We start from the raw sequence: 25,583 nt of genomic DNA, 5'->3' as shown, positions 1-25,583 counted from the left end.
TTTCATTATTGCTTTGCTATTTCTCTCATTTGCCTTTCCATCCCTGTTGTTCTTTCAAGTAACTTCAATCCTGCATGACAACTTTTCTTGGAAATCTTGTTTTTTCTCACAACCCAGCCAAAAGTGTCCTCTCTCTGCTTATCGTTGCAAATAACAATGCTTTGAAAATTATATTTTCTACTTTTGTCATCATCATCAGCCTCCTTTCATCCTTTCTGGAACTTATTTTGGGGCTACACTTCGCACAGCTTCACATCTCAAATGCTCCTGCTGGTCTTTCTTCTCAAAACTGCCCAGTCACCTCCCAAACTCACTTGTGTTTTTAGCTGTCACAGCTTCAATGAAAGTGAATTTCACAGCATGATGACACGCTGTATTTGTGTGCTTCCTTTCAAATTTCTTCTGGTTATGTGTTGTGGAAACTGTTGAGCAACAAATTCCTGTTCACCTTCATCACGTCACTCCTGATTTTGTATCATTGCACTGTATCGCTTGGCTGTTGTCCCTTTTCCCACCGAGAGTGCCCTGCTCAGGCTGCCTGGAAGCCCTCCCCACCTCTGAGCTCTCTCTCTCCTCTTGCTCTGCTGTTTTTCCCAGCTATGGGCATTGGATATGTCAGATGTGGACGTGCCTTGGTGTTACTAATAACGCTGCAATGCTTTCTGTTTGGTTTGCTGTTCCATTCCCAATAACGCCAAACCTCCTGGTTGTCTTTTTGAGCACTGGGGAGCATTAAGCTGGTGTTTACCAAGAAATAGCCACAACGGTACTGAGGCCTGCTTCCTAAGCAGTAACAGTTGATTTGAGGGCAACCACGATCTTAACATTGTTTCTGAAAGTACAGTGGAAAAATTTTAAAATACAAAGTACAAAACAATGCACATTTTTCTGAATTCACTAACACTGTATTTTTCTGAAGTCACTTGGCATCATGAGATTCTGCTGTAATTCTTCATGCTGCATAATTCTGATTTTGACTACCTCGAATGCTTACATATCCTCAGTAAATATTGTTGCCAGTAATTATGCTTTTCTCCGAAGTTATTTATAAAGCTATTGAATAACAGTGATACCATCACAGATTTCCATGGGGCTATGCTGAAAACCTTTCTTCACAGTGAAAACTCTCCATTTTTCCTCTGTTTCTTGTTTTGTAACAATTCACATGTGGGGAACTTCTTTCTGACTGGCTGATTTCCTTACAAGTCTCTGGAAAGGACCTGTCAACACCTTGTAGAAATTGAGGTACACTGTGCCATCTTGGTCACCGTCATCTAGAAGGTCATTAACTTTTTAGAAAAGCCTATTATATTTACAGTGCGTAACATCCCTCAAGAAAAGTCAAAATGCCTCTCACTCTTCTTCAGCATATGCTTCATTTATCTGGTGTCTACTATTGGTGTTTTTTACTGTCTTTGTAGCTAATTTGTCAGGTGGAGCAGTCTGTAGCTTCTCAGAGTCCACTTGGAGCTCTTTCTCCAAAGAAGTGTGATACCAAGTGTTACTCCTGTGACACCAGGGACAATTTAAATACTGCTTCAACAGTTTCTTGCTCAGCTTTCTTCCGGGTAGAAACCTGATGACTTGTTACCATTCAGGTCATTTACTTTAAATCTGTTTCTGGTCCTGTGTCAGTATGAGTATTGCTTAACATTGCCCCACAGCAGAGTTCTAACAATTCTGTATTTTTGTAGTGTGAATTCCTTATTTATTGATGGTTTTGATTTCCCTTATAAAGGCAAAGTACTTTCATTGCTGTAAGTAACAAACTAAGACAAGTGTAGTATCCATAATTAGCTAGTTATTCCCCATTCTGCATTTGTGCAATTATTTCTCTGTACTCCATGCAGTTCTTTACGTTCTCTTTTACTGAAATTCATCTTATTGACATCAGACCTTTTCTCCAATGTGCTGAGGCTGCTTTGAATTCTGATCCTAGACCCCAAAATGTCTCTCTTTCAAGCATGCTGTCATGCATTAGTTTTATAGTTCTGTCATTTGCATAATTGTTGAAAAAATTGACTAGTAGTTTCCAGGATGAAATCTCTGAGATGTCATTTAATGTCTCTCGACAGCAAACTAGTGGCAGTTACTCTAATCATGGTTTTTCAGCCATGCTCCAAGTCACATTTTCATCTCAGTCGTATGTCCCTAGTTTAGTAATGAAATATTTAGAACCTCATTCAAATCTACTTTTACTCCTGCTTACGCTAAGGCAGCCGGTTACACCGTCAGAAAGGACGTTAGACTGGTTTGACGTCAGTTATTGCAAAGATTCACATTGAATGAACTTTATAATCTCATTATCTTGGGTTGGTGGGGGTGGAGCACAGACAAATGGATCACGACTTTGTCCCAGTTTCTTTCCAAATGTCAAAACTCCAGCATCCCTCTTTTGTCCCCTGCTTAAAACCAGGTTTCCTGTTCACCCTCACCCTCTCCCAGAGGCATCACCCATGTGTGAGGGGTCCTCAGAGGTACCTGCTTACAGCTCAGAAACTGTGACAGCTGGTATTCCCGGTGCTCCTGAGGGAGTGCCGTCAGCCTCTGTTGACTTAAATACCTCTGATTTATTTAAATATTCCTTAACATGCTCTTCCCTGATCTGCACTGCGCTGACATCTGCTTACAAGTCAACTTTTCTTTGAAGAGTGCAGCAGACATTAAACCTTTCAGCACGTTCTGTGTTGGCCCATTAGTTGCTCCCCTTCCCTTCATCCATTTCTCTTTTTCACTTAGCTGAGCCCTGGCGCCGTGCCCGCCTCCTCAGCTGGCACAAGTGACCTCAGCCATGTTCCTCCTGCTCACTCTGACCTTCCTTTCAACGCGTTTAACACAAAACCCAACAAACACACATCTGCTGGATGCAATGTCTGCCACATAAGGGTACTATCGTTTTTGCCAGATCAGGCACAGTGCCAAGACCCCAGGTGGCATGACATTTCTGTGAATAATCAATGTGTGTACATTTGTTTCATTTTTTGTCTTTTGCCAGTGTTTATGTCCAGGCAAAGAACAAAGGAAGTGCAAAAGTTAAAGGGTGTATATATATGTGTCTCCTGCCTCTGTCTATTTTGCATTCTGAGACTGATCTATATGCATGTAATACTGGATTAAAATGGGGTTCTCATTGAATTTTCCGTATTGCTCAAAAATAAGATGTAGAAGAACTCTGAATCCCACTGTATCTCAGACTTTGTGATGTAAACATAAAAAATAGCACTCTTTCCCCATTTCTTTTCACAGATTTAACCACCCATAATAGCAATGGGTCACCTTTCTTTAAACCTACCACTCACAATTACAAGCAAACAAGGTCTTGCCAAATGCCAAGACAAAATACATTTAATGATTAATTTTCCTCAGTTTTCAGTGGCTTGTTAACAGCTCATAACTTTGTAACTCTGCCAGTTTGAGTACAAATTAGTGGGTTTCTATCCTACATTATCCCTGGGAATTAGCATAGTGTCTCCTACAGCGCGTGTCACCGGATAAGAGCAGCTTCCTCCTGTTGCAAGTTTGCTCTCTCCTTCCTTAGGTGCTGGGTGGGTTTCCCCCCGTTTAGCTGCCTCACTTTTCATCCACTCACAAAGCACTTCTCTGGGCTCTGGACTGCCTCTCAGTCTTCACCCAGACCTGCCGCACTGCCTGCTTGCTGAGGAGATCTTCCCAATTTATGTGCAAGTCAAAGGCACATTATGGGGGGACTTTCTGTCACGCCCTGCCCCCAAACCTTTCCTTCCTTTGGGACACAGCGTGGGGGGTTCTTCAGCCCAGCAAGTCTCATGCATCCCCAGGACTGGGCAGCATCTCTGTCCTGCACCGCTCTGCGGTGAGGGGACACCCCAACTCATGCAGAACTGTCCCAAGTGTCCGTGCCCCAGAATTCATCCCACACAATGATGAGGCACTGTTTGAGCCTAGTGTCTCCTCTCTGCTCCTTCTGACATGTTGCCCTCTGGCCTTACCCCATGTTACCCTCCCTCCCTATCTCTGCCTATCCAGCCTTTCTCCTCAGTCTCACCCCATGCATAGGCTCTGTTGCAGATCCAAGCTCCTTTTGCCTCTGCCCCACTTCTTCTCTGCAGAAACCTTCCGTATGTTTGGCATGCAGTCCCCAGCCCCTTCCCACCTCTCCCTCATTCCCTGACCCAGCACCCTCCACCGAGTTTCTGCCTTTAACGCGATGCTGATGTGGTATGAACCCAAGTCACTAACTGGTCATAAAACAGAGGGAGAAACAAAAACTAGTCAAATATTTAGGCGCAGGTCTTTAATAAGGCCTTTATACTTCCCACAACTCTTTAGTAGTACCAATATACCTTTGCCATTCCTGTGTGTCCCCCTGCCAGGGCCTTGTCCCCCGTGCGGAGTTAAGCTGCCTCTGCTGTTCTCTCCTGGTCCTTCTCTCCCGGGCAGTGTTTTGTCAGGGATTTGTCCAGCCATAATGTTTTATGGGCAGACGGAGGAGAGCGTGGCTGCTGCCATTGCCCTGACTGCACGCAGGCTGTGCAGCACAGTGGCTGCGGGACGGGAGGCTGCCCACCACTGTCCACCCATGAACAGGGAGCCCGGAGCCAAGTGCCATGGCGTGGCTGGCAGCGATGAGGGAGTTTTCGTCACTTACATTACTTTTCATTTAAAAGTCCTGCTGAAAACTGGCCGGACAAGCTCCACACCTCCCTTGGCTTGCGTCAGTGGTAGGAGAGGCTGTGGATCGGCTGCCCAGCAGCGCAGCGTGAGCTGCAGAGCTCGTATCTGACAAAATTAAGCATGTGGTGATTTCAGAGGGTAAGCGGGGAGAGTCCACAGTCTCTGCCTGCACTGGAGAAGGGGTGGAGGCATCACCCAGGCATGAGATAAGCAGAGAGTAAACGGGCACCCCGGGTGTCTCTGCCCCAGGTGCTGGCTGGCGGCTTCCCGGGGCGGCAGGCACCTCTGCTCAGGGCAGGAGGTCTGGGATCACTTGCAGCCACGGCCCCTGGCCAAAATGTTCATGATGATGCAAGTAACCCAAGGGACAGAGATTATGCCACAGCAGCATCTCAACAGTGTTTCCTGAGACAGGATCTGTTCTGACATCTCTTCTCTGATCTGCCATCCTCTTTGCCGACCTGATACCATAAGGGATGGAGAGAACAGACTGTTCCAGAACTTCATGAAATCTGATAATAGTAATGTTAGTGTTAGCCTAGTCTGCTAAATCCACCAGCACTGTTCCTTGAGGATGTCACCCTTTGGACCCAGGAAAGACTGTGTGAATCTGGCTCCATTACTTCAGCAGCTTACTTTCACTTTTCTCTTGAGGAAAATATATCAAATCTTGCTTTTTCCTGAAGAACCAAAACTGTGTCTTGATTTAACACCTCAAGGAAGAAATGCTCTCAGATCCTAATGAGATTTTCCTAATAAAAATGTAAAATAGGTCACTCTAGTACAGAAGTATTGCCTCCTGTAGAGAAAAAAAGGTGTGATTTATAGGTGGGGAAATGTATGCTGCATAAGTAATTACAAACTAAAATACTAAGCTGGGTAGTGACTTCTCTTGCATTTCTTGTAGTTGTTTCCAAAAGCTCTTCTTTCAAAGATGAAGAACTGGATGTTCTGGTACACTGTGCAAGTGTAAGCCTGGCATTCCTCTGGCACACACCCTGTGAAGCTGTGCATTTGGAAATGCCTGCTGGGACCTGGAGATATCATGGTTGGACTGTCACTTCTGAAATCAGACATGGTTATCCTTAGCCTTGCAACCCTTTTTCCTGTGTCAGAGGGACTGTAAGAGCCATAGTAAACCCCAGGCTTTTAAAAAAGGAGTAACTACTTTTTGCTTTGTGTCTGTAGTCATAGTGATGAAAATCTGGTTTGGGTGAATATTTTTTCCCCCAGCTACCCTAAGCTTCAGTTGCCTCATTCCCCCTGGACCCAGCAAGCCTGAGATTTTGGGGCAGAGGCATCTCATGATCCCTTGAAGCTGTGGGAGAATGTGGGGAAATAATGATGACTTTGGAGAGGTTGCATCACCCCAGCTGCCATCAGGAGCCTGAGAGCTACTCCAGCAATGCACAGGGAGCGCTGTGAATAAATGTTACTCTGCTTCAGTTGTTGCTTTTTCATAAAGCATCTCACTGAGCTTCATGAGCCATGAAATGCCTTTTGGCACTGTAATTGTTAGGAGATAAATATGGACATGGGGGGAGGAGGGGGGGAAGCTTGTTCATTATTCAGTGTATTTTACCTCAGGAGTTATTGGTTAGTTCTAAAGACAGCCTGTCACCCCAGCCAAGACAGGAGCAATACTGTCACACTGTGTTGGCTGCAGTGACAAACAGTTGTGCTGAGCGATCTGTGAGCAATGTCTGGACGGAATCTCCGAGTGCGGCTGTCTGCCACAAATGCTCAGGGACAGCAGACGTGCGAGGGGAATCCGTATTAGCTTGCCATTGATGCACAGCCAGAACGGGCAGGCTAATGGGGTCCTGTGATGGAGCTGCCATCGATCACTTACCCAGCAGAGCATTCCTCGGGAACCAGACCAGAAAAGCTATTTATTGAGTAGAAAGAAATGGGGCTTCAAATCGCAGTAGCTGGGGAATGATTTGCAACAGGTAAAACTGTTTGGCTGCCACAGGAGGAGGCAGGAAAGCGGAGGAGGCTCGGTAATCTCAGAGCTGTGATAATGGGAATGGGACTGGCAAAAAGAAGTGAAGGAGTTGAACCAAAGCACAAATGAACACAGCCCCCTGCGGTGGCTGGAGCATGGGGGACATTTTATGCCAGTATGTGACAAGGAAATGAAGTTTAATTTGGAGGCAGCAGGGAACCACCTGGAAGAAATAAAATGAGCTATGCTGTGTTGCTGGGTGCAGAGGATAGGGAGAATTTGGCCATGAATCCTTGATGGCCATGCCTTGAAGGTTCCCTCAACAGACATGATAGGGCCAGGGTCAACATGAAGTATTAGATAAGCTCTACAAAGAGAAATGAAAATTAGAAATTGCAAGAACATGATCTGCTTCATCCATGTTTGAATACCAGCTCCTGTACAGCCAAAGAGTTTACCAGGGCACTTTAAAGTCACGGAAGTCTGTCAGCTTGTCATCAGAATCTGCTTACCCCCAACACATGTGAAATTACCTCCTGACAGCCAGCAGATGAGAAGCAGGCAGCAGAGCAACCTGTCAGCGGCAGCCCGAGGGCATATTGACAAGGCAGAAGCCTCTACAAAGCACATTTTGCATTTGCAAGTGCATTTTGACACACGACACCCACGTCCAAGCAATGCCAAAGAAGCTGCTCCTTGTAATAGCGATGCTGCTGCATGGCCCAAGGCTCCCCCAAACACTGGTCTGCCTGTGGGCTTAATCCCAGACTTAGCAGATGCTGGAAAAAAACCCAATCCCGCTCAGCCAAGGCTTCGCTTCAGGGTGAGTCAGCGATACAGCCTAGTGTGCCCACCCCTCGTCTGGGTGCTGCAGAGGTGGTCCGCTTCTCGGTGGCAGCAAAAAGATGAATGTCCCTCCAATGCCATCAGCTTTCAGCGAGCTCCCAGTCCAGGGAGAAACCACCCTGCAAGGCCTGGGGTTCGACCACTGCTCACTGAAGGGGCAATGGTGCTCAGGTGGTGACACTTGTCATTGCAAAAGGAGTTTTGCCACTGTAAATCTCTACAGAGGGATTTGAAATGTATGCTAATGGGCTAAAAGCCTCATTAGTAGAGTTGATTAGAATCAGTGTTTATTACAGAGGGAAGCTAATTTTTGTAACTTTTAATTAAAAATGAGTTAGAAGTGTCAAATGTTTAAAATGTTACTTTTGCTCAAGTTAGCACTTATGTTGCTAAAAGCAATGTTTTTTCCTTTAATGATAAAATAAAACATTGGTTGATCATGAGAGGAGCTTTCTTGACAGCCAGCTGGGAGACAGTATGAAACTAAACCCAAATATTTCCATAGTTTTTTACTTTTTTCCCCCACTGGAATACTTCGAAAAGATTTTCTTCCTATGAAAACAGCCGGCTGCCTGCGGTGCGTAGCTGCGATGGCCGCGCTCCTCGCTGGCAGGGGAGCCCACCCAGCCCCTGCCGTGCAGACCCCTCCAGAGCCCCCGAGGCGCCGGCCATGGTGGCAGGAGGAGGGGGGCGAGCCGCCCGCCCGCGTCCCTTGCCAGGCACTCCAAACCAGCGGCGTCCCACCTCACAAGGGTCACCGCTCCCCTTTTCCCCTGTCTGGCTGCGAGCCCCTGGCACCCCCCGTCCGCACCCTCCACCATGCCCAGCCTGACACCGCCCTTTGGTGAAAAGGTAAGAAAAAAAGGGTAAGGGCCGCTTCACGCGTGGCAGAAGGTATCGCCGCGGGGATCAGTGCCTCCCAGCCGATGTCCTCACCCACCCACCCGTAACTGCCCGTCTCAGCTCTCCCTTTTCCTGTCCTTTCCATGCAGCCGGCCCCAGCGGCAGCGACGGGAGGCCCACGGCGAGGCGCACAAGCAAGGCAGGTAGGTGAAACCCTCCGGCGGCTGCTGCTGGCCCAGCTCCACTGGCTGCACACCCGTGGCCGGGCTGTGGCTGTGGCACGGGAAGGGGACACCACCTGAGCATGCCAGTCGTGTTTAGGAAGGAGTCATGCCGCTAGCAGTATGCAGTGGGCCCCAGAGGAAGCCATCATGGAGGTGAGGTGTGATGCCATGGCCGTTCGCCACAGCCCCTTGGGCTTCGCGTTGTGCTTCTGCGTGGTTTGTGCCGCTCGGTGCTGCGTGAGCGGGCGCCTTCCCTCCGAACATCCCCACTGCAGAGCTGAGCCCCACTCCACAGGCTCTCCATCACGCTGCTCATTCTTCCCCCTGCCACTCCAGGGAGAAAGCATCTTTTTGAGCATGGCCAAGCCTGCTCACAAATGCTGAAGGCTTTGCCAGCAACCTGCTAATATCATTCCCCCATCTCAGCCAGGTATAAATCTTCCCCAGCGCACGGTCACAATGCCACGAGTCTTTCGGAGGCTGAATTAAACTTAAAGCAGAAGCAGGAACCACCTTCTAAAATGCCTGAGGGATAATTCATGACTAGAACTCACTGATGGAGGTAAACAACTTGCCTCTCCTATAAATTATTAAACTGAGACCGATCATCTTTCTAAGATGCTCCATAGTCCAGATAAAGCTCTGCATTTGAGAGAGGAGTCACTGACAGCACTGCTGGCCTCTTAAGATTGTTGTATTGGCTTCTGTTGCTACAACTGCCCACCAGTCTGTGAGAAGTACAGCACGGCTAAGCAGTCGTATTTACGATGAGCTATATCTCAGGAATATATTTCCCACCAAGTTTCTTTGTTGTCCTGTTTGCCTTTAATCTGTTTCTGTCTTGTGCTTTGGATATTCGGAACAAGTGCCTCTCCGAGCATGCCATCTTTTCTCAAACTAAGAACCAGCAAAACCTTTCCTCCTGTTTTTGAGCCTTTCTGCCGCCCGAGCGGCTGGCATGCAGCTGGCTCTGAGGGTGGCAAGGCTTCACTTACACAAAGGAGCAGCCAAGGAGCTGCTGTCACCACCATCGCTGTCAAAGCACTGGGGTGCTGAGCAGCATTTGGCACCTTGGATGTGGAGAGGGAGCAAAGCATCCTCTGCCCAGGATTTGGTGCAACTCCAACGGCTTCTGAAATGACCTTTCCAGGCTCTTTAATGCTCAGAGACCTCCCAGGTCTTTAACGCTCCTTTTCATCCTTGTTAGAAATCTGGGGCAGAAGCTAATCATTTTATCCCAAGTTAGGAGACGGCCTGCCTCCTGGCCTGGTTCCCAGCCTGTCTCCATTTTGTTCCTGGGCGACAGCCAGTGGCTTATTTGATATATTGTTTCCCTAATTCGTGGCCTCATGCCCCATGGTAACTCAATGTCAGAAATGCCTCCCCCTGTTTCCATTTCTCCACGTACCCACACACACAATTCCTCCAGCTCACACTTTTGAATTATTATCTCCAAACTGCTATAAACAGAGGTAATTTTACAGGGATGAAAAGTCGCCAAAGAAGTGTTTTCTCAGTGCCAGAATTATCACAGGTGCCTAAGCTGTATGTTGAGTGCAGGAATCATTGTTTAATGACATGCTGCCAACCACTGCAGGCAGTCACATCGTTACGGTCTAAGGGCAAATGGTCTAAGGGGTAATGGAGCGAAGCGGGCGCGTACTTGTCACCGGCACTGCTCAGGGCTCATAGCTGTGCTTCTCTCCTCCTGGTAGCCCAATCCTAAAACGAAGCCCTGACATCACCAAATCTCCCCTGACGAAGTCAGAGCAGCTGCTGCGAATAGATGACCATGACTTCAGCATGAGACCAGGTTTTGGAGGTATGAAATGTGCCCAGTTGTCACTGCTCCTGTTATATACTGTCACTCCTTTATACTGTAACATACTCAGGTGAACAGGCATTGTGAACACTGACAAGCAGAGCCTTTTCTGTCTCTAATTTTTGTCATTTTGTGTTGTGAATTCATTACATGCTTGGGGGGTTAAGGGTGCAGTGAAATAGCCTTCCTCTGATGAGTGAATAGTGTAGTCAAAGGCATGGAAATGAGAATACTGGCAATGGAATATTCCTGGTATTCAGCAACACTTCTAATAAAAATCTGCAAATACACCTTATGTTTATTCTCGGATGATGGGGAAATTCTAAGATTTCATCTTACTATGGTGATGTGCGTGCGTAATCACATCATGTAACACACTTACTGACCTGGCCATTTAATGTATAACACAAAATATTTTGACTGTTGCGTGCTAATGCTTGCTCACAGTTTTGTGGCTGTGTGCTAGAGCAACTTAAGCTTTCAGGGAAATGGATGAAGGAGAACACATTTTCTTTCAGCCCATCGGATTAGAGAATGTTGTAATTTATCTACCCTTTGTGGCTGACAGATGGTCATTCAAATCCAGGATACCATTATATACTCTGATGAAAGAAGATTTTATTGCTAAATGCTCAATATACCAAATACCAGCATGTTCAATTAATTTAAAAAGGTTTCAGTTTCATAGCAGTCTGCTAATGTGAGCATCATTTATCTTGACGGATCTTCTGTGCTGTAATTGCCAGAGGTATAAGAGGGGCTAGTCAGATCCTGGAGGAGGGAAAAAAGATCAAAATCCTTATTATGTGGGGTCACAGTCGGACCCTTCTCTCAGGAGCCGCAGGCTCAGTGGCACATGTCTGTGTCCTGCAACACATCCCTTCCCATCACCCTGCCTTTTCCACAGCCGAGCACTGAGCCATGTGAAAGTCAAATACACGGAGTAGCTCTTAGGGACGTTATTAGCCTGAGAGAGGTGCAGAAATGAGGGAAAAATTTGGAGTAACTCTCCCACATTCCCATAGCTGAGCTGCCTCTGCTCTCCATGTGAATGGATGCTCTGCTGGGCATCCGTCTCACTAGCCCTGGACCCGAGCGCTAGAGCTAAAAGCAATTTAAATTGCTTTTAAATTTTGGAGGGATCCATGTAGGGTGACATAATAAAAAGAGAAGATCACTAATAGGTCAGTCTCATTGCTGATTTTGTTCACTATTAGGAGGGGTTTGTTATTAATTCCAATAATTTCTACTTTCTGTTTACTGTTGTTTCTGTTTCAGACTGAGCATCTGTTTTTATCTCTAAGATACAAAAGCCAGAGGATTGCTTTGTCTTACCAAGTTCATACTTTGTCAACTTTTAATTTTTTCTCCCCAGGCCCTGCAATTCCTGTCGGGGTGGATGTCCAAGTTGAAAGTTTGGACAGCATTTCTGAGGTGGACATGGTAAGAGTCACAGAAGGGCTAAAGTTAGGTGGCACCTCTGGAGACCATCTAGCCCAAACCCCTGCGGAAAGCAGGGCTGGCTGGAGCAGGCTGCCTGGATTTGTGTCCGTAGGGTTTGAATACCTCCAGGAACAGACACCCCACAGCCAAGGAGGTAGATTCGGATTTGATCTGAATCTGCCAACAATTTCTTCTACTGACCTCATGCTACTGTCTTCCCTTGAAGCAGAAGGAAGAAATCTGATATTTTCTTTTCTCTAGGGCAAAATGCTACAACACTGCCAAGACTGTCCCAAAGGATTTGGGTTTTTACATTTTCTAAAGAAGTGATAACGCATTTAAAAGCTCTGAGGAGACCAGCTGATGTGTTAGTTTTAAGGCACTTCGACGACAGAGTCTCTTTGGCCATGTTCTGAGGTGGTCAGGGGCCAGCTAGCTCCCAACCAGAAGCTATGTAGCCATCCTGAGAGCAACACTGATTCAGACTGGGAACTACTGCTCTTGACAGGACAGCCAGAATGAACTTGGAGGGGAGAAGTTCCTCCAGAACTTGCCTTTGCTGCATTAGCAGTTGTACCACCCCTGCTGTGTGCTGAGGACCAGCATAAGGCTCTGTTGGTTCTTCCTGTGACCTCGCAGTGATGCTGAAGGAGGATTTCAGAGGCACGCAGGACTAATGCTGGTTCTCTGCACAGGCTAAATTCATGAGTGAGTCTCTGTCCCTCTTTTCCTACCATATAATTGGTAATGAGAAAATGGTCAGTTTTCAAATGCTCTCAAAGTGGTGTAGGTTTTTATCTTGATTTTTGCTATAGGGGCTTTTTTTCATCACAAAACACTGCTGAAAGTAAGGTGTGATGATTTCTGCAGGAGATTTTCCATGGGAAGATTATACATGCATAGATGATACGTAAACAACAGCCTGTGTAGGAGAGCAGGAGCACAGAAGGGAAACGAGAGATGGCCCTGAATGTATGTTGCAAGATATACACCAATTTTATCCACCCTTTCAAAATCCAGAGCTTGTCAGACCCACCTTGTTGGAGCATCCCCAGGCTCTTTGAACAGCTCAGCTTTTGCTTTGGAAGAGAAAAAAAGAATCATACCCCAATACAAAATACTTTTCAAAATGTTTTGCTCGTTCAACAAAAGTATCAAACATCTCGGAAGCTTTCACAGAAAGCCCCAACTTCTCGGTGATCCTAATTAACAGCCATAGGGTTAAAGAGTCTGTGCCCAGCCTCCTCCTATGTCTAAGTCAGGAACACGGCTGTGCCAGCCCGGGCTCTTCTCACTGCAGCTATTTCAGCTTTTGAGCAGGTGATGCAGCCAACCGACCGCTCGCAGGGTACAGCAGGGTCGCAATGCTGAGGTACATCAGAGGGCACATTCTCCCCAGCCCCGGGGAGCCCTCCAGTTGTCACCCTGTCCCTGGTGCTCTTGGCACCCTGACCACCAGCCATGGGAACTCCAAGCTTTCGCTTCTCCTGGGATGGCCCCAGCCGTTCTCGCTGATGAGAAAGCTTGTGAAGGTGGCTGGAAAGCCCCTGAAAAACTTTGGAACTTGAAAACAAAGGGAAAGAACTCAACATTGAGGATTTTGGCATTAAAATACAACCATTCCACTCATTTTTTAAGCAAGCATTATGATTTTGAATGACTTCCCCTGGGTTTTGAATACTGCCCCTGCTCCTCATTTAACACGGTGCTGCAACACCCAGTTTCATGGGAAAAGCATTGTGTTGCCTTGGGTTAAAAAAGCATTCAGGGTCAATTTTTGCCTGTTTGCAAAATACTGATGGAGACGACTTTGTATTGTTGGAATTAATTATTTTTAATTCTTGCAGGGTTATAGAAAAACAGCCATGGCGCTTTGCAAGATTGTTGCTTGCTTTTTAAATGAAGAGAGATCAGTGACAGAGATATTCACTGTCTAATAAATTTAAGCTTGAGGGGTTAGATATATCAAACTTTTCCTCTTTTCTCCTACTTTCTATTTGCAAGAAAGTGGTAAAATAATAGAGGCCATTATAAATTTAGGATGTCACAAATCAGAATCTTGTTGTCTAATTAGTTAAAATTTTTATAAATACCTATTATGGGCCAATGACCCTGAAATTAACAGAGCTTTTGCAGGATGTGTGGGGCAGCTGTTTTACCTGGAGGAAAGATGGGAAGAAGGAAAAAACCAGATTGTTACCCAGGATTGGAAATTCATTTGCAGGCACAATGGGAGAGCTAATAGTGTCTCTGAGAAATGGACCAAAAGAAGAGGGAGATATTATATAGTTGTTGCTTGATGAATTTTTAGATGATGCATTGTAAAATATTGTGCCTCCCGGTTTAATAGTCTAAAAGCAGTATTAATAGATATTTCCTAATGAAAGCTAACAATATTTGATTTTTCCACAGCAACCATAAATATAACTTTATGCAAAAAAGTGAGGCATTGACTTCTCACTGAAGAGCAAACATCTGTGAGTTTATTACTGTTTAAAGGACACATTAACACACAGGAGTCAATGTAAAAGGTTTCCCAGAACAATCTTCTCTAAATTTGAATACAGAGAAAAGATGTTAAAGAACACTATAGAACAGATCAAATGGAAAAGAACAAATTACATACATGGTCAGTGGCTTTGGGAGCTTCAGTTGGATGCAATAGAAAGCATTTCCAAGGATTATATTGGCCTCTAGTGTAATAATAGCATGGGCTGCAACTAACAAATCACTTCTGAAAAAAGAATGCAGAAGCCCCCATATTTCAAAATGCTGGGAAAGTGTTGTGGAAAAAAAATTCAAGGGTAGAATAATTTCGAAAGAAACCACCCCAAACCCATCTGAGTTCCACTGCCCCAGATACCACGGCAGCTGGTCAGTCTTAGAGATGTCCCTCAGTTCATGAGCGATATATTATGCTGCACTCAAAGATGCCATGCTTATAAACATTTGTGCGTGAGCTTATCTTCATATGTGTGAGGGCTTCTTTGGAAATCAAGGCAAAGGCAAACCCGAGTGTACGGACCTCTGGGGTCTGACTCCAAATACAACACAGCTCAAAGGGAAGGAGCATGGCTTGGATCTAAGAGTAGGATTGTGGTGAGAAAGAGTACAAAGCCCCCCATTTTGGTCAAATATCAAATCAAAAAGATTTCAGTGGCCGTGCTGGAGCAAAAGGTTCCTCTGCAGCATGCTCTTCCAGCTGCTTGGGGGAAGGCAGCTGCCGGAGCAGCGTGGAGGGCAGCGCAGACAGCAAGTGTTTCTTCATGGATGGTTCCTGATGGGCAGCATCCAGAAACACATGGCGGGTTAAGTGGTCGGCAGCACCCTGTGCCTGCCGCTGCCTCGGCATGTCTGCCTTTTGGTCACTGGAATGGCCCGAAGACAGCACAATGCAACATTTGCATTCCAGAGATGGATTCGCCCCCTGGATGGCCTCTGATTTCTGAACCCAGTAAGTGGGTCTGCTCTGAGGAATAAACAAGCTGCAGCCAGTCGTTCCCCCTGCAGCTCAGGGAGCGGCTGTGCCTTCAGAATGGTGCTTCACAGCTCGTGGTTTGTCCCAGAGAGGAGAAATCACTGCTATGCCGATAAGGGGTAAGTGGTGACGCAAGTGTGTTCGTTGCAGGACTTCACCATGACACTTTATCTGAGGCACTACTGGAAAGACGAGAGGCTGTCCTTCCCCAGCACCAACAACCAAAGCATGACATTTGACGGCAGGCTGGTGAAGAAGATCTGGGTCCCTGATATGTTCTTCGTCCACTCCAAGCGCTCCTTCATCCATGACACCACGACAGACAATGTCATGCTGCGGGTCCAGCCAGACGGGAAGGTCCTTTATAGCCTCAGGTAAAGCTGCATTCAGTCAGCGTGAGCTATTAGTGCAGTGAGAGGGAAAGCGGTTTGATTCCTGCATTGTGTTTTGGCATGACTGCATACTAAAAAATAAAATAACAAAGAGAAACGTGCTGACCATCCACAGGCATCTGAGCCCCTGCGCAAATTCAGTAAGTGCCTGGCGCAGGAAGCCAATTTCTCTGCCAGCGTTGCTGGTTCCACCAGCGTCCCTTCGCCTTGTGTGCCTGGTTAGCCCTGCTCCTGCTGTTGGGAAGCTGTGGCCAGATGTGGCAGTCCCCTGGGGCAGCTCACCGGGGACCAGCAGGCTGCCAGCCCCGCAGGGCACAGCTGAAGAGGCGAGGCACGATCTGAGGAAGAGGAGAATGTCTGGCAATAAACAGAAATCTAGGGCAGCTATAGCTAAAGACCTGTGGAGGTCTTTAAGGGCATGTTAGACAGCAGCCTTAGGAGTGGCACAGGTAGAGATGGGCCTGCCACGAGGTGAGAAGATCAAGTCCTCAGCGTGCCAGGGTGTTTTATGATTTTATGAAAGGAAGGCAAACAAAGAAATTCTTGATTCCCTGTGGGTTATCAGTTTGACAAGAATTTTCTTGTTCTCTGATATTTTTATCTTTACTGTTGATGGGAATTCACACCCTGAACAGTGTCTACCTTCTCATTATTAAAGCCTTTTCTTCACTCAACATATTAGACAAAGTTCAGGTGTTACTTAGGCCTTTCCAAAGTTGCTCAGGTCCATAGTACAATAAAGAAAGGACAATAAAATGACATAATGTTCACCTATAGCATGCGTGTCTATATACCTTTTCATTTAGCTGCATGACACCAATCATCTGTGTTGCAAGCATTTACAGTTGTCTAAAGAAGATGGGAACAGGAGGCTATCAAACTACTCAGATCCTCCCATGCACGGTCTTGTGCTTAGACAACTGTCCTGTACAAAATGGTGGTGAATGTCTTGAATAGCAAATTGACAGAGTTTCATTATTTTATTCGGTGGCAGCTGCAGGTTGGAGCGCTTTAGGAGTGCTGGGGAAGTATGAATGCCCGTCTCCCCTTAACAGCAAATGGGTCGTTGCTGCCTGCCTGCCTTTGCTAAATGTCTTTGCCTGTAAATTGTATTTTATCTTGGTATCTGTCTTTGTCAGACTTTGTGTTCTCTTGTCTTGGAAACGACTGTACACCTCAGTGGCACCTAAACAACAAATCTGAGCCAAGAACTTTCACTCCAAGATTAAATCCAGATAGGAAAGCAACATCAGCAGGAACGCACAAATGCAGAAGGACTACTAACATAAGGGACTGCATTGTGCTTTTATCATTATGTGACAGATGTCTGCCTACCATTAGCCTTGCTATAATTCATTAATTCTTCCCCCATTATGATTTCTATTTCTATTTTCATTTACTTCCCTAAAGCTCAAGCCAGTTGAGTCAAGATCTATGGATGCTTCCAGTGCAAACATAAATTGTGCTCTCAAAAATGAGACGATCAGACTGTAGGAAGACTAGAGCTTTTGATCGATGGGGCAGAGCATTTCAGTGGTCTCTGCATACCAGCTCCAGCCCTAACTCGAGGCGCTGCATGTGTACTCTGGTGGCTGGTACCCATGTGTCATCACTGGGTTCTCACTGAGCACCTGGAAATTCACTGTGTGCAGAGAAAACTACCTATTACCCTCATGGCACTACGAGAGCTTTGATAAAATTTTGATGGAAATTATTTTACTGCACAAGGCAATTGTTGAAAGCACAGATCTCTGCAGAGAGATACTTGCTGGTAGCTGAATAGGAAAAAGTGCCCTCTCTGCCCTTTCCCATTTTCTTCTCCAGCACTTTTGTGATCTAGTAGCAATTTGTAATGGTCTAACTTTCTAGTCATTGTTTCTAACACTAGTTTGCTGAGATGAAATGGCTTTTAACTAAAGGCTAATGTCTTTAGCTGAATGGAAGGTATTTATTTTCAGTGGACTCTTACTGGCCAGGTAGTTACTTAATAAAAACCCAAACTCACAGCTTTACTATTTTTCAGTTGCATAAGAAGACAATTTTTTAACGGAGTGGTTTTTATTATTCCTAGAGTTACAGTAACAGCAATGTGCAACATGGATTTTAGTCGCTTTCCCCTGGACACACAGACATGTTCCCTGGAGATCGAAAGCTGTAAGTAAAACAGAGGTATAGGGGAGCTAAGGGCTGCACCCCATGGTCACCCAAAATGTATTTAATTGTATCAATAATTATGCCAATAATTGAACTGCTGCTACATTCATGGGAGCTCTACCCAAAGTCAGCAGGCTTCAACATTAAGAAAAAACTCCCTGCCCGTATTTTTTCACTAGCCTTAGATGGCATTTGCAACAACGTAGTGTTCTTAAAGACCAACTGTGAGCACTGTCTGGCTAGCATCCCCGAGAGCCAGCTAGCCTGTCATGCTGCCACCCTGTCCCCAGAGGACCAAGGCCACTTGCCTGCAGGTCAGCAGTCTCCAGCAGCACCCGCTTGCCCAGGTGCCCTCAAACACATAAATAAATAGCCCTGTGCCCTTCATGTGCCCCATCTGCTCATCCATGGTGTAGAAACCATGATGAGACAGTGACATTAATCACCTTCCTCTTATGTTTCTTACAGCTATTTGAGGTAAACCCAGCTTACACCCACATGTAGCTCCTTTGTCCAAAGTCTGACACACATATGAATGGCTAGATTCCGTACAGCAACATTTTAAACTTTTAGCTTTTTAGGAGGTTCTTTCTTCTCCTTTTTAAGTTTGCAGTAAGAAATTATAATCTTAATTCTGTTTTAGAACATTGAAGTGTGATTTTTTTCTCCCCGTCTGGGAAGAGCTGCTACTAAACCCATCTGAAAGGATTAACATTTACTGTATTTGTACGTATTAGAAAACCAAGAGCTGTAATGTTCATGTGTGATCACCGGCAAGCGTTTTTCCTCCTGCATGCCTCAGACTATTGATAGATTGTTCCTCCCATTACCCCGAGCATTCTCTTTTCTCACATCTCCTTTCCTTTGCTTTGGATTTTAGGATGTTCACAGGGGACAATTTTTCAAGTTCTGGTGTGGTGGGTTACCTGACACACATATTGTGTGTGCAAAATTATGATTAGAGAAACAGAAGGGTTTACAAAGTGCACCAGGCATCAGGCCTGAGGGCTGTGACAATGAACTAGCCCACTCCTTGCCACAACCATACCCCTCAGCGGCGTGGCTCTCAGCTAGGTGGTGGCATTTAGCCTTTTCAGCCAGGACCTCACAGGTAGCCTGGAAGGTGTGTGGGCACACCCTGGGCTGTGGGTGTGATAGCAACTGGCTCGGTGCACTGCACTGAGGTTTGCTCTGCTCCCCTAGATGCCTACACTGAAGATGACCTCATGCTCTACTGGAAGAATGGGAATGATTCCCTAAAAACAGATGAGAGGATATCGCTGTCCCAGTTCCTGATCCAGGAGTTTCACACCACCACAAAACTCGCCTTTTACAGCAGCACAGGTGGGTGCTGGAGTGCTTGTCAGAGAGCGGGCTGGGGGAAGAAGTGCAAACTGTTTCCCTTGACCTTGACCATGGCGGATTGTCCACTGGGAGGTTTCCCTGTGGCCCATCAGACCTGCATCTCTTCTATGCTGAGGCTGCTGTCCCTGCCACAGACTTCCATCCTGATGGTTACGGAGTCAGAAAGACAATCCCTCTTCAAGATCACAAGCCTTAACATGAATTAAATTCCCTGAGTGCACAGGTTATGTTATAAACTCTGGAAGATATGGTCCTGAGAGACACTTTGATAGCTGGTTCAGTAACGAGTCTTTTCTGTACATTGCAATGATCAGTGGTCATTAACTGTGTTTTTCTAAAAGAAAATGAAGTGCTATTCCCCTGATGCAACATTGCCTTATCTGAAAGTAGTTTGATGTTGTTGTGACTTCTCTTTTTCCTTCTCTCTGTCATACAGGATGGTACAATCGCCTCTACATAAACTTCACTTTACGCCGACACATCTTCTTCTTCTTGCTCCAAACCTACTTCCCCGCCACCCTCATGGTCATGTTGTCCTGGGTGTCCTTCTGGATCGATCGCCGAGCAGTTCCTGCCAGAGTCCCACTAGGTAAAAACAATCTTGTAGTCAGCAGACCTAAGGGACAATTGCTGCAACTGCAGCCTTGACCATCAAGCTGAAATCCCGTGCCATGCGCTTCCCCCACATTGCCTTGTGGCATGGAAATCAGCTGTGCCACAGGTATGTCCCCCGTGCAGGGGACTGGTCGTGGTATAAACTCTCCATCTCCCCTGTGGTGACAAGCGAATCGCCCTCCCTGCTTGCACAAGCACTGGCTGCATGTGGTGCAAATCAGAGAGCAAACATCCTGCTCTGCTTTTATTTCTGTTAACAGAGACGGGGCACACACAAAGCCAAGTGTCGGTATCCTTCAGCGACTTCAGCAAGAGAGGTGAAAATCAGTATTAGCAGCCCTGGCAAAATTTCAGTTTATCGAGTTCTGCCAGAGGAGAGAGGGTGGAGGTAGCAGAGTCAGCTGAGCCGCACTCTTCAACTTGTTAAATGAGTTTACAGTGCAGTGTGAGGGATTCCGCTTCCACTTTTGCAGCACCTTTCAGACAGATGCAGTCATATGTCGGTCACCATGGGAGCACCACTAGGATATGGACATAAATCTTCTTCTGAAGTGGATGCTTTGGCCTTAGCAAAGTTTGTGGGTTTGCAGCCTTCAAGCCCAAGCTTGCTTCTGCTTATTCCAGGCAACACACCTGAAGACTTCATCTATTGTTAAAATCATACTCCTCAGTGGAGAGGATACATATAGGCATAACAGAGACGGCAACGGGGCAGTTATCCATGTCTGTGTTTAGGAACAACATCCATTGCCTTGAGACATCATTAAAAGGAGCATAAGGGTTTGGGCCACGGCTTTTCAGAAGATGTAGGGACTGCCTTTAGCAGTACTTGTTAGCACTTAGATACTACTGTAAATTCAGCCCTTTGTGCTTATACACATAATCTCAACTTTCAAAGGGATCATTAATGTGACATAATTAGCCCCTGTCACAAGAGGGTCACAGAGAGCCTCCCTCAGAGCCAGGATGACACCAAACTACATGGACGCCTGCCCTGCTGATGCGTTCGTTGTGCTTGCCCATGGCATAACGCCGGGCAGCATTGCCCTATGGAGCCCCATTCCTCTGGCTCCAGGGAAAGCACAGACCATGCAGCAGAGCTGGCTAGTGACTTCCCCCGCAGCAGGACTTCCCTGGAGCAGACGGAAAACACAGGCCTGGGGAAAGTGGTAGAAGCAGCAGCGGCAGCTGGGATTCACTTGTGCCCCTGTTGTGGGAGGGCTGAATTAGAAACTGAAATACTCAGAATCATAAAGTCATAGAACAACTTGAGTTGGAAGGGACCCATAAGGATCATTGAGTCCAACTCTGTGTACTTGTACGCCTCCAGGCACTGTCCTGAGCCTGGAGACAGGGTGTAGCCAGCGCAGGGTCAGAGTGCTGCTGCCTGCCCACGGGGTGGGAGGCTGGTGGTGTGGCAAGAACAGGCTATCAGCACCCTGAAGACCAGAAGTAGAGCTGTTTCCACTGAAAAGACAAGAAAACCCCAGTTAGAAATCAGGGCTGCCTGGACCCTCCTCCTCAGGCAGTGAAACCCACTGCCCAAATGTGAAAAACAATACTGCAAGGTAAATTCAGGTGTCAAGAAATTGCAACGACAGCGGTATTTGTGATGAAGAGTCTGGTTTGAAAGTGTCTTACAGTCTCTCTGTTGGTGTATTCCCAGGGATCACCACCGTGCTAACCATGTCCACGATCATCACTGGGGTGAACGCCTCCATGCCTCGTGTTTCCTATATCAAAGCAGTGGACATTTACCTGTGGGTCAGTTTTGTGTTTGTCTTCCTCTCAGTGCTGGAATACGCGGCTGTGAATTACCTGACTACGGTGCAAGAGCGGAAGGAGAGGAAACTGCGGGACAAGGTGAGGTTTTCTGTCTCCAGTGCAGCTTCATGCCCCTGGGAAAGGTTTGCAGCTACAGCGTGCTGCCCTCAGCTGCCGGGGGAGGATGCGCTGTGTACAAAAAGCCGCCAGCAGTGAGGCGTTCCAGGCTGTACAGATTCGCTACAGCCAACCCGCACCCAAGCTCGCTGCTCTTTCTTCAGAGTCCGAGGACGCCAACTCCCTCTACATATAGGCCTCCAGTGTCTGTATAAATGGGATAAATTTTAGGATTTTTCCTTTAAACATTTTTTTATACTGCAGATCCAAACCTGTGAATAGCACCAGATGGATACTCTGCCCTGGGTTTTGGATAACACAGCAGATACCCGCCACTTTTCTCCAGGCACGGTCTAAACTTACACAACGATCCAAATTTCCTCCTTCTGCCTTTGTTACATTACATTATAACCATCCAAAATTTCAGCCTAAGCTTCTCTCTCCCAACAGGGCAAGCTCCATATATTCCTCCTTGTGGTTTCCCTCTGCTCTTTCCTCTGATTTTCTCAGCTTCAACCTTTATTTACACCCCGATAGCAGCGCTTAAGCCAAATGAGCTTTTCCACAGACAGCCCTGCACTCCCCCTGACCACACTGTGTCTTGCAGACATGAAAAGGAGAGGGAAAAATCACTGCCCAGCACCATCCTGTCGTTCTCCTTTCTGTGTCCCAGCAGCCTGAATTCCCCAGGCTTGTCCCCTCTACTTTTGTAAGGGGAAAAGGGATGTCTGTGCATCTCCAGACACGACTCAAACCCACCCTGCACCTGCTTGTGCCCACAGCTTCCCTGCGCGTGCAGCCTGGCCCAGCCTCGGCCCATGATGATGGACGGCAGTTACAACGACGGCGATGTGAGTGAACTGGGGCACTACGTGTCTGAGAACGGGGACAAACAAGACCGAATGATGGTGCAGCTGGCGCTGGGATCCGAGAGGGGCTCAGGCAGGAGGAAAAACCAGAGATACGTCAGCATGCGCATCAACACTCACGCCATTGATAAGTACTCCAGGATAATATTCCCTGGTGCATACATTCTATTTAATTTGATATACTGGTCCATTTTTTCATAAATATATGTAACTTCTGTAGTCACAGAGCATCGTGACATTAAACAAAAGTACAGTCTTATAGGCTAACAGAAAGAAAATGAAGAATTATTTTAATGGAAGGAAGATTGACTTTCTTTTTCCAGGATTTTTTTTTATTAGATGCAATTTATCTGTGGCATAAATAATTGTACAAGTTTCGCATTTCAGCAAAATATAGGATATACAGTCTAAAATTTTATACTTATTTGAGGCTGTGCTATGTTTCTTCTCGTGCCTCGCAGGCCACTGTAAACTGTTTTAACAAGTGACTATAATTGCCAGTTGCTTATATATGGTGCATCCTCCATTCTGTGCCCCTGAAACCCTAATTCTAAGTACCTGAGTGCATGCATACTCCTCTCAGCTCAGCAGAGTTATCACGTACAATACCAATAAATACGAGAATACACAAATACTTGTGTGTTTGCAGGATGAGGTCAGAAAGGGTCATCACAAACAGAAAACAGCCAGTACCGGGAAACACATTATTGATGGCTACAGCTTGCTTGCACTGCTTAACGCATGCTGCCCTAGCAGTACTGCACTGACAAGTCCATGTAGGAATACTTTCAGAGTTTTTAAAATATTTTTTTTTAAATTTGACTTGCAATGTGCATTTACTAAGGAATGAACAAAAGCCAGGCTTCCTGCTGTGCTAACCAAATCCTCTGGGAAACACAGGAGATCTCCTTGGACCTGCTTATTTGGGTCAGTGGGAGTTTTGCTCTTGAGTTTTCTACAGGAGGAAACAGATTGATACAACAAAATGATACAGTGAAGACAAACAGGTGTCTATGAAAAGAATTAAACTACTTCAGGAGAAGCCTCTTTTCTCTGAGATAGCCTGGACATTCCTGGTCTGTACAGCCTGAGAACCTGTTGCAGCCTGTAAAGCCACCAGTAATTGTACTTGCTTCCAGGAAAAGCCCAGTCCATCTGTTTTTAGTAAAAACGTAACAGAAAGGTGCTCAACAGCTGACAAAGCAGTAGTAAGGACTTTATCTTTGAGTTACTAAAGAGACCATGCCGAAAAAATTGGGCTGAAGTAAAAAGGAGCTCCTACCATGAGACAACAGCTCCCTTGCAGACCCAGGTAGAACTCACTGACTGGTTTTCACACTGTGTCATGCCCCTGGCACCCTGCAGCCGGCTGTGCTCTTAGAGCAGGGTCAGCACCTTCCAGGGCAGAAGCAAGAAGACGCATCTGGTGCCAGGGGCACTCAGCAATGGCTTAAGTCCCAAGCCTCCATCACAGTTTCTGCAAAGCAGCCAGTCAGCATAAATGCTCCGTATGGAAAAGGCAAAATCTGTAATGGAGAAGTAATAAAATATTTCAGGAAAACAAGAATTGGTTGGATGGAGTCAGGGGCCTTTACAATACTAGGAGCACCAAAGGTGTCTCAGAAAGCATGGACATTTAGTTGGTCTGCTGCCATGTGTTACACACCTACATCCACAAAGCTAACTGAGTGTTTGGATTAACAGGACTTTGAACACATGCACGCTTTTGCACACAAGTACAAAATTCATTATTCCCTGCACAGCAGATGCTGTTGTCTTGACAAGCACAACCGGTCTGAGAATCAGACCAAAGCAGCTGTGTCTCCAAAAGGGAAGTGAATCTCCTTACATGAAATCCACCCTGGCCTGACTGATCTGCCACTCTACCATTAGGCTTGTGACACAGACATTGTACTTGTTTGAAGGCTGCTGGTTGTTGCTTTGATTTCCCATGTAAATAAATGTCACATAAACAAACTCAGCATTTCTTACAACTGCTGAAATCCTGACCTACATAACTATGTACGCTCACCTTGCACTTACAGCCTACACTCCACAGGTAAGGCAATGAAATCACAAAAGCTAAAAATCACTAAAAGACACACCCACCCGTAAGATAGTTTTAGTACTTATTTCTACATAGCTTTTTTTCACATACACATATTACCTTCGCTTCATTTTATCAAGTTTCCTTCATATCATGTTATTTTCCAGTAGGTTTTTCCAAGAGATTAAAAAAAAATACCTGTTTTCTTAAATCATAAACATTTCAGTCAAACGAAGGTAGAAAGGTCACTCTGGCAAAAGCAGAGGAAAGGCTGGCCACCAGGTTTGGCCACCTTATTCCAGTGGCACCTTCTCCAACAAACAGCTCCAAGATTTCTTGGGTACTGCTTGCACAGGATCGTATCTAGATTCTCCGTATTGTAAGAAACCATTTATTTCTACAATTTAAGCACACCACAAAGAGGAGCGCCAGATTTTACAGTAAGCTGTCCAGCTTCTTAAGCTTAATGCTATGTAGTTTGCTGCAGTACTGTACATTCCTTTGTAGGCTCATTAATCCCATAGTACATACATTATTTGGCATCTGACTAGTATATTGAGGGAGATTGTGAAGACACAAATGGCAGCTGGACTTTCAAATTCCCTGGCTTTCAGCGGGACACTGGTTTCTGTCTTCTCATGTGAGTTTCAAAGTTTCTCTCCCAGCACATCTCCCTGAACAGACTCCTCTCAGCCTCCATGTTTGGACTCACATTGTTAATTTACTTGTCTTTTATCTGGGAAACTCTAGTGCCTTTTCAGTCTTATATAGATGTATTCTCCAAGTACAGCATATGTCATATACAGCCAGCGTTTGCCATCAGCTGTACTCACTGAACATACTTACATACACAGTTATTTGGCTTTTAAGCTTTTGGTGTACGGTTCCTTTATCCAATCATTAACAATCTGCTCCTTTCCATGTCCACAATAAATTAGTGATTTGGTTTTGTTTATTTCTAGAAACACTCAAAATCACAATAAAACTTCGCATTTGTACAGCA

The 25,583-nt window shown here is 45.9% G+C and overlaps 1 protein-coding gene across 9 annotated transcripts in view; it reads left to right on the top strand.

The window, feature by feature from the left end:
• GABRR1 (gamma-aminobutyric acid type A receptor subunit rho1) overlaps positions 1 to 25,583 on the top strand; it is a 36,280-nt gene extending 10,697 nt beyond the window's left edge. For 5 of the 9 annotated variants that reach the window (XM_027785970.2, XM_027785973.2, XM_027785972.2 and 2 more), the window contains 9 exons: positions 8,440 to 8,493; positions 10,230 to 10,336; positions 11,712 to 11,779; positions 15,408 to 15,631; positions 17,721 to 17,803; positions 19,007 to 19,147; positions 19,605 to 19,757; positions 21,450 to 21,646; positions 22,447 to 25,583. In XM_027785970.2, coding sequence (XP_027641771.1) covers positions 8,440 to 8,493; positions 10,230 to 10,336; positions 11,712 to 11,779; positions 15,408 to 15,631; positions 17,721 to 17,803; positions 19,007 to 19,147; positions 19,605 to 19,757; positions 21,450 to 21,646; positions 22,447 to 22,734 — 1,315 coding nt within the window. In that variant the 3' untranslated portion in view covers positions 22,735 to 25,583. The other 4 variants (XM_027785975.2, XM_027785974.2, XM_055810577.1 and 1 more) reach the window with 4 other exon arrangements.

This window comes from Falco peregrinus, chromosome 7 (genome assembly GCF_023634155.1).
Source record: "Falco peregrinus isolate bFalPer1 chromosome 7, bFalPer1.pri, whole genome shotgun sequence".
NCBI classification, from domain to species: Eukaryota; Metazoa; Chordata; class Aves; order Falconiformes; family Falconidae; genus Falco; species Falco peregrinus.
Note: the sequence above shows the minus strand (reverse complement) of the source record. Positions and strands in the feature narration are given on the sequence as shown.